Source organism: Ovis aries, chromosome 1 (genome assembly GCF_016772045.2).
Source record: "Ovis aries strain OAR_USU_Benz2616 breed Rambouillet chromosome 1, ARS-UI_Ramb_v3.0, whole genome shotgun sequence".
Lineage (NCBI taxonomy): Eukaryota > Metazoa > Chordata > Mammalia > Artiodactyla > Bovidae > Ovis > Ovis aries.
In genome coordinates this window covers 206,885,287-206,901,076 of record NC_056054.1, presented here as the reverse complement: position 1 = coordinate 206,901,076, position 15,790 = coordinate 206,885,287, and the positions used below count along the sequence as shown (strand labels likewise).

General features: G+C 34.9%; 1 protein-coding gene across 6 annotated transcripts in view; it reads left to right on the top strand.

Moving 5' to 3' along the window:
* The window catches only part of FXR1 (FMR1 autosomal homolog 1), a 69,802-nt gene that overhangs the window by 49,644 nt on the left and 4,368 nt on the right, over window positions 1-15,790 (top strand). For 2 of the 6 annotated variants that reach the window (XM_004003113.5, XM_004003112.5), the window contains exons 10-15: window positions 580-689; window positions 5,275-5,361; window positions 6,914-6,971; window positions 7,059-7,121; window positions 11,917-12,120; window positions 13,835-14,035. In XM_004003113.5, the coding sequence (XP_004003162.1) occupies window positions 580-689; window positions 5,275-5,361; window positions 6,914-6,971; window positions 7,059-7,121; window positions 11,917-12,120; window positions 13,835-14,035 (723 nt within the window). Of the gene's footprint in view, window positions 1-579; window positions 690-5,274; window positions 5,362-6,913; window positions 7,122-11,916; window positions 12,121-13,834; window positions 14,036-14,727; window positions 14,809-15,790 lie in introns of all 6 variants that reach the window. The other 4 variants (XM_012098371.4, XM_012098351.4, XM_012098356.4 and 1 more) reach the window with 3 other exon arrangements.

Here is a 15,790-nt window from a genome sequence, read left to right as displayed (position 1 = left end):
TTATAGGTGTAAAATGTAATACTTGTTAAATGTAAACATTTTATTTCGGTGAAGAGAATATTCATTTTAAAAGAATCTTCAAGTCACAGTTGTCTTTTAAGTAGGACTTTGAAAATAAAAGCCAAGTTGATGACATTGTTAGTTGTTTGAATAATAATATATGTAATGTGTCATAAATGTAAACAAATTGATGTAATTAATACCAAAATAAAAGTTTTCTTTTTGCCTTCATTTATATAATTCAAGCTTTTAGAATAAGTGGGTTGGACTTGATATTTTAAAAATATAAAAATGGTATAGGACATATTGAAAAATAGTTGAACTTTGAAAATATCTTACACATGAGTAGAGTTATTAATCTCGGTTAACAGTAGCAACCTTAGCCATACTGAAGAGAAGGAGGTTTCATACCAAGGATATGTTTCTCAGTCGTTAGGGTGAGTTAATTGAGAATAAAAAGATGCAGTTTTGCTTGGTTTTCATAGTTTGATAGCAAGTCATAAATTATTTGGGCTGATGTTGAAATGATAACAGTGTTGGTTTTAAATTTATTATTATATATGTTTTCTCTTATTAAAGGAAAAGTAATTGGGAAAAATGGCAAAGTTATTCAAGAAATAGTAGACAAATCTGGTGTGGTTCGGGTGAGAATTGAAGGAGACAATGAAAATAAACTACCTAGAGAAGATGTAAGTATTTAAAACATAATTTGCCTGTGTTCCCCCCCAGCCCCCCACCCATTCTTTTATATTTTAAAAATTGTTTTAAGAAAGTTATATCCAGTGAACTACTCTCCCTCTGCAGTGAAAATTTTCTTTTTAAGTTTCTCAGTGCTTCAGTAAAAAGGCCAATTTTTTATTAAGATTGATAATCTTATCAGTTCTTTTTTTTTTTGTACTTAGAGTATAAAGATTTTGGTACTCTAAACAAAACAGTTGGCTGTGAAGGAATTCTTAATAACGGTTCTTTGACTTTTTTTTTTTTTGGTAAGCTCTGACCATTTCTTAAATGAAATCTTTAAGCTCTAACATTGTTGGTCATTCTGATGCCATTGGAGAAGGAAATGGCAACCCCCTGAGGAGCCTGGTAGGCTGCTGTCCATAGGGTCGCACAGAATTGGACACGACTGAAGTGACTTAGCATGCATGCATGCATTGGAGAAGGAAATGGGAACCTACTCCAGTAGTCTTGCCTGGAGAATGCCAGGGACAGAGGATCTTGGTGGGCTGCTGTCTGTGGGGTCACACAGAGTTGGACACAACTGAAGCGGCTTAGCAGCAGCAGCAGCTGATGCCAACTTTCTGAAATTTTTTTTCAGTCTCTTTGTTACATGTTAATGTCTTGTCCACCTTGTTTTTTTTTTTTTTTAAACTTCTTATCCACCACTTTAAGCATCACTAGCCTTTGTGGCTCTAGTGGTCAACTCTATATAGTTATATGTCTGAATATAAGGCAAAGACTTCCCCCTTCCCCACCCCCAAAATTATCTCCCAGAAAGCAGTACATTCACAACTTCTTCAGTTTTGCACAGTGGGTAACTGAGGAGTTCATTTGCTTATTGGACAAAGTAAGTTTTTTTGTTTTTTTTTTTAAAGAGACACATGGAGGAAACTGAAGATATTTGCTGAGATAAACAGCCTCACACCATATATTGGATGTTGTAAAGATCCCAGTGAAGGATACCATTTCCTTGATTCTTTTAATTAATTAGAATGTGGTGATAAAAACGAATGAGGAAAAATAAATGACTTATGCAAATGAGTACTTGTAGATTGATTACATCTTACACAGCTTTAAAAATTGATGTAAACCTTAAGTAATTTTAACTTCATATTAAGCAAACACCATACCCCACCTGGAGGGTGGGTGATGACCCCATTAAAATCAAGGGTGTCATACTATTATAATTGACACCATCTCTGTTTATATATTTAATGTGTAAAATAATGGTGACCCATTTGGCATACCAGGCTTCCCTGGTGATTCAGTCGTAAAGAACCTGCCTGCCAATGCAGGATATGCAGGTTTGATTCCTGGGTTGGGAAGAGCCTCAGAGGAGGAAATGACTGCCAACTCCAGTAGTTTTGCCTGGGAAATCCTATGGACAGAGGAGCCTGATGGACTACAGCCCATGGAGTTGCAGAACAGTTGGACATGACTTAACAACTAAACAATAATAACAGTTTGGCTTATAACTGCCGGCTAAAATTGGTCTGAAGATGAAGGTGTTTACTGGGCAGGGTCATTAAATGACTCAATTATAAATATCTTAGCTTCATACTAACATCTAGTCTTCCCTTAGCTTGACATATTCTAGCTGCTTTCCAGTGGTTACCACCTTGTTGCAAGCTGATTGTTTTAGGATGTCCTTCATAAATTAGTACACTTTACTTTGTAGTTTTGGTCATTTTTACCTCCCATCTCTGTGCCAGAATTAAAAAATTTAAGTGCTAAAAGATACCAAGTAGATTATGTAAATTATCAAACAGATTGGGATAAAAAAGGAAGGGGAGGGCACACTGTGCCTTTCTATAAAAGAAACCAATGCTGTTTAGTTTTAATCTGGTTGCTGTGTAGGTATGTATGTATTCTGTTTTGCTATATCTTTTAATATTTTAAAGAAAGGCCAAAAGCCTAAATAACCAAAACCTTTTAACGTGAAAATAAATCTGGAAGTTGATATTGGCTTATGTGGGGTCAGTTCGACTAGTCACGTCTGACTCTTTGCGACTCCATGGACTGCAGCATGCCAGGCTTCCCTGTCCATCACCAGCTCCTGGAGCTTGCTCAGACTTATGTCCACTGAGTTGGTGATGCCATCCAACCATCTCATCCTCTATTCCTCCCCTTCTCCTGCCTTCAGTCTTTCCCAGCATCAGCATCTTTTCCGATGAGTCAGTTCTTCATGGCCAAATATTGGGTGGCCAAAATATTGGGAGTTTCAGATTGGATCTCCTTGCAGTCTGAGGGACTGTCAAGAGTCTTCTCCAACACCACAGTTCAAAAGCATCCATTCTTCAGTTCTCAGCTTTCTTTATAGTCCAACTCTCAAATCCATACATGATTACTGGAAAAACCATAGCTTTGACTAGACAGACCTTTGTTGACAAAATAATGTCTCTGCTTTTTAATATGCTGTCTAGGTTGGTCATAGCTTTTCTTCCAAGAAGCAAGCATCTTTTCATTTCATGGCTGCAGTCACCATCTGCAGTGATTTTGGAGCCCAAGAAAATAAAGTCTCTTGCTGTTAAAATCGTTTCCCCATCTATTTCCCATGAAGTGATGGGACCAGATGCCATGATCTTCATTTTTTTAATATTGAGTTTTAAGCCAGCTTTTTCACTCTCCTCTTTCACTTTCATCAGGAAGGCTCTTCACTTTCTGAAAGTTCCTCTTCAGTTTTCTGCCATAAGAGTGGTGTTGTCTGCATATATGAGGTTATTGATATTTCTCCTGGCAATCTTGATTCCACCTTGTGCTTCATCTAGCCTGGCATTTCACATGATGTACTGCAGAGTGACAGTATACAGCCTTGATGTATTCCTTTACCAATTTTGAACCAGTCCATTGTTCCATGTCTGGTTCTAACTGTGCTTTTTGACCTGCATACAGATTTCTCAGGAGACAGGTCAGGTGGCCTGGTATTCCCATCTCTTGAAGAATTTTCCATGGTTTACTGTGATCCACACAGTCAAAGGCTTTAGAGTAGTCAAGGAAGCAGAAGTAGATGTTTTTCTGGAATTCTCTTGCTTCTTCAGTGACCCAAGGGATGTTGGCAATTTGATCTCTGGTTCTTCTGCCTTTTTCTAAATCCGGCTTGAACATCTATTTGGTTCACATACTGCTTAAGCCTTGCTTGGAGGATTTCGAGCATTACTTTGCTAATGTGTTAAATGAATGTAGTGGTGCGATAGTTTGAACATTCTTTGGCATTGCCTTTCTTTGGGATTGAAATGAGAACTGACATTTGGCCAGTCCTGTGGCTACTGCTGAGTTTTCCAAATTTTGCTCGCATACTTAAAAGCATCATCTTTTAGGATTTGAAATAGCTCAGCTGGAATTCCATCACCTCCACAAATACTTTACGATAAGATTATTACAGGAATGTTTAGTACCTTTTCTGAGATTGTGATTCTCTTTACCTTTTTCTTTAACATAGATTATGGCAGTTAACAAGTGGGTATTATTTGGAATTAGGTAACTGGATACGAAATTGGTTGGGTTAATTGCTGATTTTATGACTTTGAGCACCTTTTTTTCCCATCTGTAGAATTGGGATATTTCTTTAAAACAACCATAAATAATATAGTCCCAGAGTTACATTATAGATTAAAACTTTCTACCTCCTTTTTTTCTCCTCCTATCTTTCGTTCACTTTGCATCCTCTGTTTTCTGCATGTGAATTCTTGAGGATAGCTCAAGGCAGTCTCACTTCCTAAGCTTAAGTTAGAGTCCCTTGTTCATACCTTCCTAGTTGGAATTACTTCTTTTAGAGTCACTGCAACTTTAAGCTCCATAATAGCTGTAGTCTGTACTATAGCTTTAGCACCTGCCCTGGTGCCTTTCTTCTTTTTAATTTCCCATACTAAAATTCACTAATTAAAATTTTTAAAAATTATTTTGAAAATAAGTCACATAGTGGTTTCCTATATAGAATAAAAAGTTAAGCCACACTTAATTCTGTCTTTAGAACCCAAAATTCTTAAGCCAGGTTATTTAAATAACTGTTAGGAATGATTCTATAAAATCAAGAAAGTGAAGGACATTGAAAATGATTGGGTGAGTTTCCTTAGACTGTTCATTTTCTTTAGCCAATAGGAAGCTGAAAATTTATTTCTTTAAAGAAAAGAAACCAAATATCATTTAGGTATCTTACTTCCCTTCTCACTTTTTAAAACCGTCTTTTGAAATTCAACTAAGTAAAACAGGTCAGGGTTAATCCTTTCATTTGGTTTAATAACTTAAGGTGACTATTTGCCCATATCAGTAATTTCTTTATTTTACACTGTAAATATTGAAAGTTTGTACATGATACTTCTGTTAATGGTCATGAAGTACTTCCAACCTACAGATGTTGAAAGTTTTGCTATATGAGCTATATTACAGGGATAACCTGCCCATTGTGTTTTATTATGTTTTTAAGGCAAGCACTAATCTGTACATTCATTCCAGTTTGATGGAAAATTTCTCTGAAAGTTGGTTAATTTACTTAAAAGCTGTGCTTGAATTAGAGGACATAAATACTAAATACTGGGATGTTGTGTTTTCTTACAGGGAATGGTTCCATTTGTATTTGTTGGCACTAAAGAAAGCATTGGAAATGTGCAAGTGCTTTTAGAGTATCATATTGCTTATCTAAAGGTTTGTATAGTATTCATATTTATATCATGTTCCTCCACACATTAAACTTTAATTTTATATTAGTATTTGTAGTAAACTTTTAAATCTTAATTTTTGTTAATTCAGCTTCATATTTCCCTTTTTTTTCCTTTCTGTGTGAAAATATTAAAAGATCCTTTTAATAGTAAAATAATTGGCCATAGTAAAATAATTGGCCTCATGTACATTTTTCTCTTTCCCTCTGAACGTTTATATTTCTTTCCTTCTGTTTAAGACATGCCCACTCTTAAATTTGTTGCAAATAGGAGATAGAACCGGGAATGATGTGGACTCTATTGGTTACTAATGCTCATCTGTAAACGTTCCCTTGAAGGAGATGAGTCCATGTCTTTTTTACATTGTATACCTGTAGCACTTAGCAGAGTTGGCACCTGATGGTTACTGGTACTGTGAATCACATGAACTACCTCCTTATATATCATTTGATAACTCTTAAGCATTGTTGTCCAGTACTCTTGCCTGGAAAATCCCATGAATTGAGGGGCCTGGTAGGCTGCAGTCCATGGGGTCGCTAAGAGTCAGACATGACTGAGCAACTTTACTTTCACTTTTCACTGTCATGCATTGGAGAAGGAAATGGCAGCCCACTACAGTGTTCTTGCCTGGAGACTCCCAGGGACGGGGAGCCTGGTGGGCTGCCGTCTATGGGGTCGCACAGAGTCGGACATGACTGAAGGGACTTAGCAGCAGCAGCAGCAACCATTGTTGTTTAGTCTGTCTGGGTTAATAAAGAGAAAAGGTTTTGGAAAAGAAATGCCCTATAAATTAAGTTGCAATTGTAATTTTTTATTCTTCTTATTCCTGCTGTGGTTTTTGTTTTGTTTGTTTTATGGTACTTGAACTGCTGTCTCTAGTTATGTTTTCCTTTTAGTCACTCAGATCATTGGTTATGTTAATATTTTCAAAGCACCCTTAAGTCCTTCCTTTCTTTGAAAAACTTGTCTTTCCAGTACTCTACTGCTTTTTAGCCAAGAGCTGTCTCTATAGACACCTTACTTTCACATTCTGTAATGACCTCAATCTCTGAATGACCAAGTCTACCAGTTCAGCTAGACCACAACTCAGTTGTCACTATTTTGATAGGAAAGTAGTTAATTAGTAATACCTGTCATTGGTGATACTTTACCTCATTTAGCAGAGTTTGATACTCCTTAAAGACTAGGTCTGATAATTGGCTATTAAAGTAGGTTATTGCAACAGTTGTCTGTTAACCTTCCCCTGGGTTTTTTTAATGCTCATCTGTAAACATTCCCCTGAAGGAGAAGTGTCCTTGTCTTTTTTATATTGTATACCTGTAGTACTTAGCATGGTTGGCACATGATGCTAAGGCATTTAGTAAATGCTTGGTGAATTGACCTTGTAAATTATGTTTACTAGGAATACAGTCTACATTGCCAAATAACTGCCCAAGATCACAGGTGCTTTCACTGGTAGGACCAGACTATAGCTCAACTCTAGGCTTTAAGAAAAAAAAAAGACATGTAAGATTTATCCTTTTTCATTTTCATTATAGGAAGTAGAACAGCTAAGAATGGAACGACTACAGATTGATGAACAGCTTCGACAGATTGGTATGGGTTTCAGACCTTCTTCCACCAGAGGGCCTGAAAAAGAGAAAGGATATGCCACTGATGAAAGTACCGTCTCTTCTGTACAAGGTTCTAGGTCTTATAGTGGAAGAGGCAGAGGTCGTCGGGGCCCTAATTACACCTCCGGTTATGGTAAAAAAAATTTTTCTTTTTGGTAGTAGTTGTAGTTTAGGTGCTCCAGTACATTTTGGTTATTATTGTTCAGTTCATCACTTTATCTTGGTTTTGAGGGTAGGAGATAGTTCTGAGGTACACGTTTTAATAGTAGTGACTGTATTTTATATTAATGACTGTACAAGATTTGTAGTGTTCAAGTAGCTATGTAATGAAATGAAACATGTTTTTGTTAAATTTATAGCTCATGATCATGTTTATTCTAAATATTTAAATATATATACAACTGGTTTTCTCAGATAGTTACCTTGTACAGTTATATACATTTTCCAATAAAAACCTAGTGGTGATCGTGATACTACTAGGATTTACCTTTTGCTTATCCTTTAGGAAAAGTAAAAGTAAAAACTACGCTAGTCACTGTGCTGTGTTTATATATAGCAAGTCTGTACTAGTTTTTAAAATACACTATATTGGTTCACTTGGTAGTTTTGAATATTAATATCTCACATCTGCAATTATTTTGTGAAATACAGGATTTCAGTAATATGGCTTTAAAAGTTAGAACTTAATTAACATAAATGAACATTTTTCTAAAATACATTTCATTTTGAAGATCAGACTTAACCCATGTAGGAAGGGGCCAGTGGATGGTGATGGTCAACAATTTTCTAATCCTAAATTTCTTACTTCTTCTTCAGCTTTGGAGTTGTTCCATTTTTCCACATTTGGACTTGGATCTTAACAGTGACCTGATTTTTCTGTTCTCTTCCCTCTCCTCTTCTCTCTTCTCTACTCCCCTATGTTCATCCAAACTGCTTTGGGAAAATATTTCATAAGCCTTTTCCAGAATAGAAGGCATTTAGGGAAAACCGAATACATGAATGCTTATAGTGTACAGATTCCACATCCATATTTCATGTTTGAAGGATCATCTCACAATGTCAGAGTCAGTTTGGTACTATATTTGATTTGTTGTAGAGTTGAATGGTAATTTTCCCTTCCTGCTTTCTCATTATTTTAAAGTTAACCGTATATTGAAACCTGAAAAGAAAAATTCCAGTTAATGTGTTTGGTATGTGAAGGATTGAGAATTGCAGTCCTGAAAACACATTTAATACAAAAGACAGTAATTAGATAGAGATTAAGTACATACTGAATGATTTTAGAGGTATAAATTACTTAGTGCAAATAATCAGATTTGTCTTTTTGGTTGATGAATTCATCCAAGAATTTTATAAGCCTCTGGGAAGTCAGCTTATTGATGAGAGGTCCCTCTTTGGCAAAATGCTTTTGTTGATAGTAGATAATAAATTTAAATAAGAAGGTAGAGGAATAACATTTGGATTGAAGAACGATATGCAAATTGTTCAGTAGATGGCACTCTTACCTCTGAGTCTTTGAACTAGTAACATTGTATTTTCTGAAATAGCTGTTGAACTCAAATGGGCTCCAGAGAAATAAAAATTATTTGAATTTGGTTATAGATGTTCCTGTCTGCTTAATGGCAGAAGATTTTTAAGGTGATGAATATATATATAATCTATATAAGAAACATTTTCTGAATTTAACATCTCTGAACTTACAGTGTGCTTTACAGTGGATGCTGTCTTAGAACTGTAATTGGCAGGATTTTCTAAAGTGGCACAAAAAAATATTGTGACTTACAATGGATGGCATGGTGGATTTGATAAAATGTGGTGCTTTAGCTGTTAATGTTCAGTTCAGCATACATGTTCATTTAAAAGAATGTGAACCATCTTCGTAAGGTGATTTTAGAAGTTTTTAGGGAAATCTGGTTTAAAATTCTGTTGAAAACAATTTTTATTTGTTGGAGCCATTACAAATTAGATTGGTTTTATGGATCATTATTTCTTGTAGCCCCCTCCCTAATTTCTGGATTCATGAATTTATATTTTACAAAATTGAGATTGGAATGATTGTGATGACTTCAATAGATTTATTAGTTTTCTGTTGATTATACAGCAAATTAAAAATTCAAAGCATTTAACAGTACTACTGTCTTATGGTTCTATAGGTCAGAAATCTGATGTGAATGTCACTGGGCTAAAATCTTAAGTGTTGGCGTGTCTGTATTCCCTTTTGGAGGCTCTAGGAAAAAATCTGTTCCCTTGATACTTCCAGCTTCTAGAGACAACCTTTATTCCTCTGCTTAGGTCCTCCTTCCTCCATCTTAAAAAAACCAGTAATTACAGGTGGATGGGCTTTCCTGGTGGCTCAGTGGTGAAGAATTCTCCTGCCAATGCAGGAAACATGAGTTCAGTCCCTCGGTCAGGAAGATCCCCTGGAGAAGGAAGTGGCAACCCACTCCAGTGTTCTTGCCTAGGAAATCCCATGGACAGAGGAGCCTGGTGGGCTACAGTCCATGGGGTCACCAAAGAACCGGACTTGGCTTAATGACTAAACAACAACAGATTATAGAGAGTCCTTATTCAGCCACCTCTCTGGTTTTCCATAGTTGAGAATGGTTCTCTATTTTTTTAAATATTCTATTCATGTGATTAAATTGGCCTTACCTGAATAGTCTAGAATAATTCCCAAACCTGTTTCCTTAACCTTAATTGCATTTGCAGAGTTACTTTTGCCATCTCAGAAATGTTTAATATGAAGAAAATGGAGAGCTTACCAGTTCATTAGCCTTTTTTGTTGTTTTTGACATTAATAGTTGTCTTTATGTCCTGAAACCTATTTATGATTTTAGATACCGTCTATAAGTATCTTGAATGCTAGATTTAAATTAAAACTATGAAAATTTTTTTGCTCATGATATTGAGTTAAATACTACACTGTATTTTTAAAAGATAATTTGATAGGAACTTTTGTTAAAACCTTTTAAAATGAGATACTCATCTAACCTTAAAATTTGGTAATGTTTTCAGTCAGGGTATGTAGGTTTGTAAATAAATCCAACAGAAGTTTTTATAATTCCCAAGGCTTCTTTGTTTTGTTTTAAACTACTCATGAAATGATACATTATCCTTATTCCACCAAACCATGACATCAGTTAACAAAATTCTTTCTTATCCTTTGGAAAAATAAGTGTTTTGATTCATTTTCTAGTATGAGACTCATGTTAACAAAGATGCAAATGTCAGTACTAGAAACTTGCTACATTTTTCTTAAATTAATCCATTCATTACTAGCTACATCTATATGGTATATGGAGAAAAAAGACTGATAGAAGAGTCATCTTTAAAGGAGAAAGGAAGTTGGTAGGCTTTGTTCAGCTTTACATTTTAGTCCTTGAAGAGCTCTTGTATTTTGCTTTTATCATTAAATGACTATGGAGTTAATATAGGGTATTTTTAGTTTATCTTAAAATTGTTCTTATTTGCGAGTTTAGCATAAGAACTTCATAAACATGCAGTAAATTAATTTATCAAGAGAAAATTGATATGTGCATTGCTAGGCTTCCGTGGGCATTTAAAGGTATAAGAGAGCTCCCCTTTACTGTAAACCAATGTGGAGGTAAATCCACATTGGAAAAAGAAAACAACACATGGCAATACTGTATTAATTTTACATTAATTTTAAGGAAATGAGAGGAGATCTGTTTTCAGTTAAATTGGTCTGAAGCTACAGACATTGAACTGGGCTTTTAATTTTAAGGAGATAGATTTGCACATATAGTTTCCCACATTATCAGGAAGTAGTTTTCCTGGGAGACCTTTTGTAAGCTGAAATGGCATAAAGTGAAGAAGCAATTACTTTAGGACACATCTTGCTAATAGATGCAGGAAATAAAATAAAGCACAGATGCTCACCAGTACAGTTCAAAGATATGTTGGCTTGATGCTGAGATGCTGAGTTTCGTTCCTGAGGCAGGAGCTGGGGGATGCTGCTCTCACTGCTTGCTCTGCTTGCTGCCTCTTTTAATTGCAGTGGCTTGCTGCAAAGCGAATACTGAAGGCTATTTTCTCTTCGTGCCCTTTTTTTCCCTTAAAAGTGAAAATCCTCTTTGGATTTCTTTTGGTTTGTGAAAACAAATACTAGTGAAAGTCTTTTGTAAAAGCCAAGTGGTGTAAAATGAACTTCTGAAAAGCATAGGATATCTCTATGATGAAAGGATAAAAAAGTGCCATCCCAGAGCTAACAGAGAAGTGGAAATGAGTATGTTAGTGATTGGGTCATATAAATCTGACACAGAAATTGTGATACTGTATGATATTGTAGGCTTTTATAGAATCTTTGTGGTGTCTACATTTTTAAAAAGTATTAAATTCAGTCATTGGGATGTTAGAAATAGTCTGTAGTTAACTTTCAAAGTTATGCTGAATTTTTGTCTCACTGGTAATGGCTTCATCTCTTATTGTCATGTTGAAGTTTTCTTTTTCCAGAGCAACCTAAGATTTGTTCAGTGATTTCAAACATTGTGTTGTTCTGACTTAAGACATTATTGTGCAAAAGAGATAAATTTTATGTACAGTCACTAAAAATGCACTCCCAGTTTATGAGACAATCAATCATAAGAAATATCCTGATTTCAGAGCTGTTAAATGTGGGGAAAAAAATGCTTCTTAGAATCAAGTGATAGAATACACAATACAATTGTCACTCATTTTTCTAAATATCATTAAATTGGCTTTTAAATACTTGGATAGTGGTTTTTTTTTTTTTTTAATACTAGCAATTTGTTAAAGACCTAAAAGTGGGCAAAATTTTTTAAAAAATATTTTCCATATTCATTTTCATATATCAGTGTTATTTAAACAATGATTTGCAAGAAATTGAAAACTTTCACTCCTTTTTAAAAATAGAAATATAGTAGGCTTATGTTCTCTTCTTTCCCAAGGTACAAACTCTGAGCTGTCTAACCCATCTGAAACTGAATCTGAGCGTAAAGATGAGCTGAGTGATTGGTCACTGGCGGGAGAAGATGACCGAGAGAGTCGGCACCAGCGTGACAGCAGGAGACGCCCAGGAGGAAGAGGCAGAAGTGTTTCAGGGGGTCGAGGTCGTGGTGGACCACGTGGTGGCAAATCTTCCATCAGTTCTGGTAGTCTTTTATATACTCTGTCAGAATATTTTCTTTGTAAACAGTATAACTTTATAAAAGTTGATTCATTTCCTAGGACCCCCGCCCTCTGTTTTTGGAAGTTTCTCTTTTTGCTTAACTGTCTCAGGAAAACAGTAAAATATATATATATGCACGCGCACACACACACGCAACAACAACATAAGGAAAGGCACTACAGAGTGTCTCTCAGTGAAAGTTTAGCCAAAATTTTCAGATCAGAGTAGTTTTAGTTGGAGCTGATTTCTCTGCTTCATTGGTCAGATGTTCAGACTTTGGACGCTTAGGTAATTAGAATTTTTTTCCCCTCTAGAATTTTTTGGGTTATATATTTCTGTTTCCCAGAGAGACCCAGATAATTCTAGTGTATAGAGAGATCTAAATACCTTTGTATACAACCGAAAAGCATTTATTGCTACTCCACCACTTGGGAACAGGGAAAAACTGTGAAATCACCTTTTTAAAAAATCTTTTATTGTTTGAGGAATTCACCTGTAAAGAGGAGTGTCTAGAAGACTGAGATTTGAGATACTATAAGAAACATTTTACTCATTGTTGTTTTGAAAATTTAAATGCTATAACTTAAGTGGTGGTGTAGGAGTTGACAGAATGTTCTTGCTTAGCATAATGAGTTGGGGAAAGATTGTCAGGGATTAGATTTTATTAGGGATATAACCATAACAGTTATTGTATGGCATCTGTAGGAAAACCACTCTTAATTTTTTTTAAAAAGTGAATCAAATCACATTTTTTAAAGAACTTTTTAAAAAGTACTCTCTAGTTCTAGTGATAACCTTCAAGTCCTAAGTTCATTTTATAGACTTCTAGGGAAATCGTTTTTATATTTTAGAACATTGCTCACTTTTACCACGGTTTAATATTACAGTTTGCTGAATTTCAGAGTAAATGTACTTTACCTAGTGTTTATGATTAATGGATAAACTTAGTGTCTTTTGCAAAGATGCTAGCTTGCTAGCTGTTACCAAAGGAAACTTAGGAAAAATCGTGATTAGGTGAATTTCTTCTATAATTTGATTGCTGGAAGCAATAATGCACATAGGTAAGATGGGTATTTTTTTTCCCCTATAATTTATGTCTTACAAATCTTTCCTTTCCCACTCTTACCCTACCATATCCCACCTATATTCTTCTTTCTGGAGATGGGAGTACTAGTCAGCATTCATTCCCACATTTTTCTACAACCAGTTAGAATTTCAAACTTTTTAGTTTGCCTTTTTTTTGTGTAGACTTTTGCTTGCTTCAGTTTGTAATAATAAATTTGTTATGTCATAGAGTGCAAGTGTTGAGTATTATTTGGAAATATATTAGCTGAATATTTGTTTTCATTTTATTTCTTTAGCCTCTGTACAGAATTAGCTAGGAATGTAAATGTAAAAAGTAACATGTATACTAGTTCCTAATATGTTTTTAAGACAAGTCAAAGAAATGATAGAAAGCCAAGGTGTTCACTCATTTTCTGTTTTAATTTTACATCACCATTTAAAGTTTTTTCATATTTGTTATTTTTCAGGTAAAATAGTGATACAGAAAACATTTTGTCTGAAGACAGAGGATGTATTTTTATTGGGGGAAATTGAAGTTTATTATTAATTGATATAGTTCAATATAGGTCAAAACATTCCTAATAACTGCAGCTCTCTTAAACAAATATTTCTTGCCTCTGACATGCATTTAGTGCTCAAAGATCCAGACAGCAATCCATACAGCTTACTTGATAATACAGAATCAGATCAGACTGCAGACACTGATGCCAGCGAATCTCATCACAGTACTAACCGTCGTAGGCGGTCTCGTAGACGAAGGACTGATGAAGATGCTGTTCTGATGGATGGGATGACTGAATCCGATACAGCTTCAGTTAATGAAAATGGGCTAGGTATGTAAGCATTTAGGGAAAAGATTTATATTACTGTATACTATTGTTAATATATGATGCCTTTAAAAAAATATGCAATTCACAAATTGAATTTTTCCTAGTGTTCAAGTAGGTAGATGGCTTTGTGTCTGTCTTAAATGTCTAGTTTTCAGATTTGTATAGCCAAACTGTTTGAAACTGGGAGGGTTTATTAAAAGTGCCCTTTGATGCCATTAAAACAATACAGATATTCAAACTGCAGGGCACTTAATACTCTCAATCTTCTAAGCCAAAATTGGGCTTTCATCTTGCCTCTTTATGTGTTATTATAAATGACACTGATGAAAGTGTGTATACTTTGTAGGCATTGATTTCCAAAGCACTAAAATGTCATTAACTTTGGTAAAAACTAAACTCTGTTGGAGAGGAAAATTTTATTCCTGAATGATAAATTAAGTCTTAGAGTTTGTTTAATCAAGAGTTAAAAACCCTCTTAATTTCTGGATGATAATTCCATCTGTTAATCTAGTAGGAATGTTTAAAACTGCAAAAGTGTTTTTCCTGTGAATAGCATGTATTGTTTTATCTTTCCTGTTTAATTAAAAGGTTCTTTCCCCTTAAATCTTTGAAGGCAAGAAATTTTTTGTTTTTCTTTGTTTTTTTTTTGCATTGTTTTTGTCAGAATAGTTTCATGGTGAACTTTGCAATTACAGATGATAGTGAAAAAAAACCCCAGCGACGCAATCGTAGCCGCAGGCGTCGTTTCAGGGGTCAGGCAGAAGATAGACAGCCAGGTAACTTGAGTGGACCTGTTGACAACACCAGGTCATAAGCATGAAAAAAAAATGTCCTGTGTCTGCTTTCTAAATATATTATACTTACATGTACACGTGTGTATATACATTCAAGATGTGCATTGCATAAATTGTTTTCTCAACTAATAAGACTACTATTAAGAAAATGCATTCTTCCTTCACACCGTAATGTAACCTGTCTAATTGAACTAATGTTGTGTCTCAATTTTTTTACATGAAAATACTGTTGAAAAGACCATTATTTTGTCCACTTGGCAGATTCTGCACATTTGAGTTGGGACCTGCCATCCCAGGGACTATGTTGTAGCTTGTGATTTTGGATGATTGGCAAAACTGGACAGCTTTTGCATGGTGCCTGCTACTGTATCTGGATTCAGCACCTCATTTTTGTGGGGGTTCTAGTACCCACAGTTTAAAAAGTATAAATGAGAAAAATACTTGAAAGTGTCTTTTTCCTAATAAGAGGAATGCATGTTATGTTTTTGTTTATTGTAGTGTGATGCCTTTTCCCTTACACCTACTAACTATTCAAATTAATAGTACTTACTTAGTTTTAGAATGTTAATTTAAGTAGATACAGTTTTTAGTAACTTAAACATGTTTGCTGTGTCTATACTATCTTGAACATAATTCCATTTCTTGTGTACAGAGAATCACATGTATATTCACAGTGGAGAAATTGTGTGCACCAGAAATAAATCCCTTTTGTTAAACTAATCAATTTTGCATTCTTTCCAAAGCAAATTCTTGTGTTTTCCCCCAAATAAAGAATATAAATTCTAGTATCTTTATTTAGTATTTTAAATTTAGTGGTTGTCGAGACGTGAGAAAACTCATTAAGGGGAATAGTTCCCATTCTTAGGGGGAAAAAAAGTTCATGTTTTAGCAATAGTTGTAAATTTAAAAGAAATTAAATACTGTCTTTTTTTATCTTCTTTTCTCTCTCTCTAGTGTTAGAAAT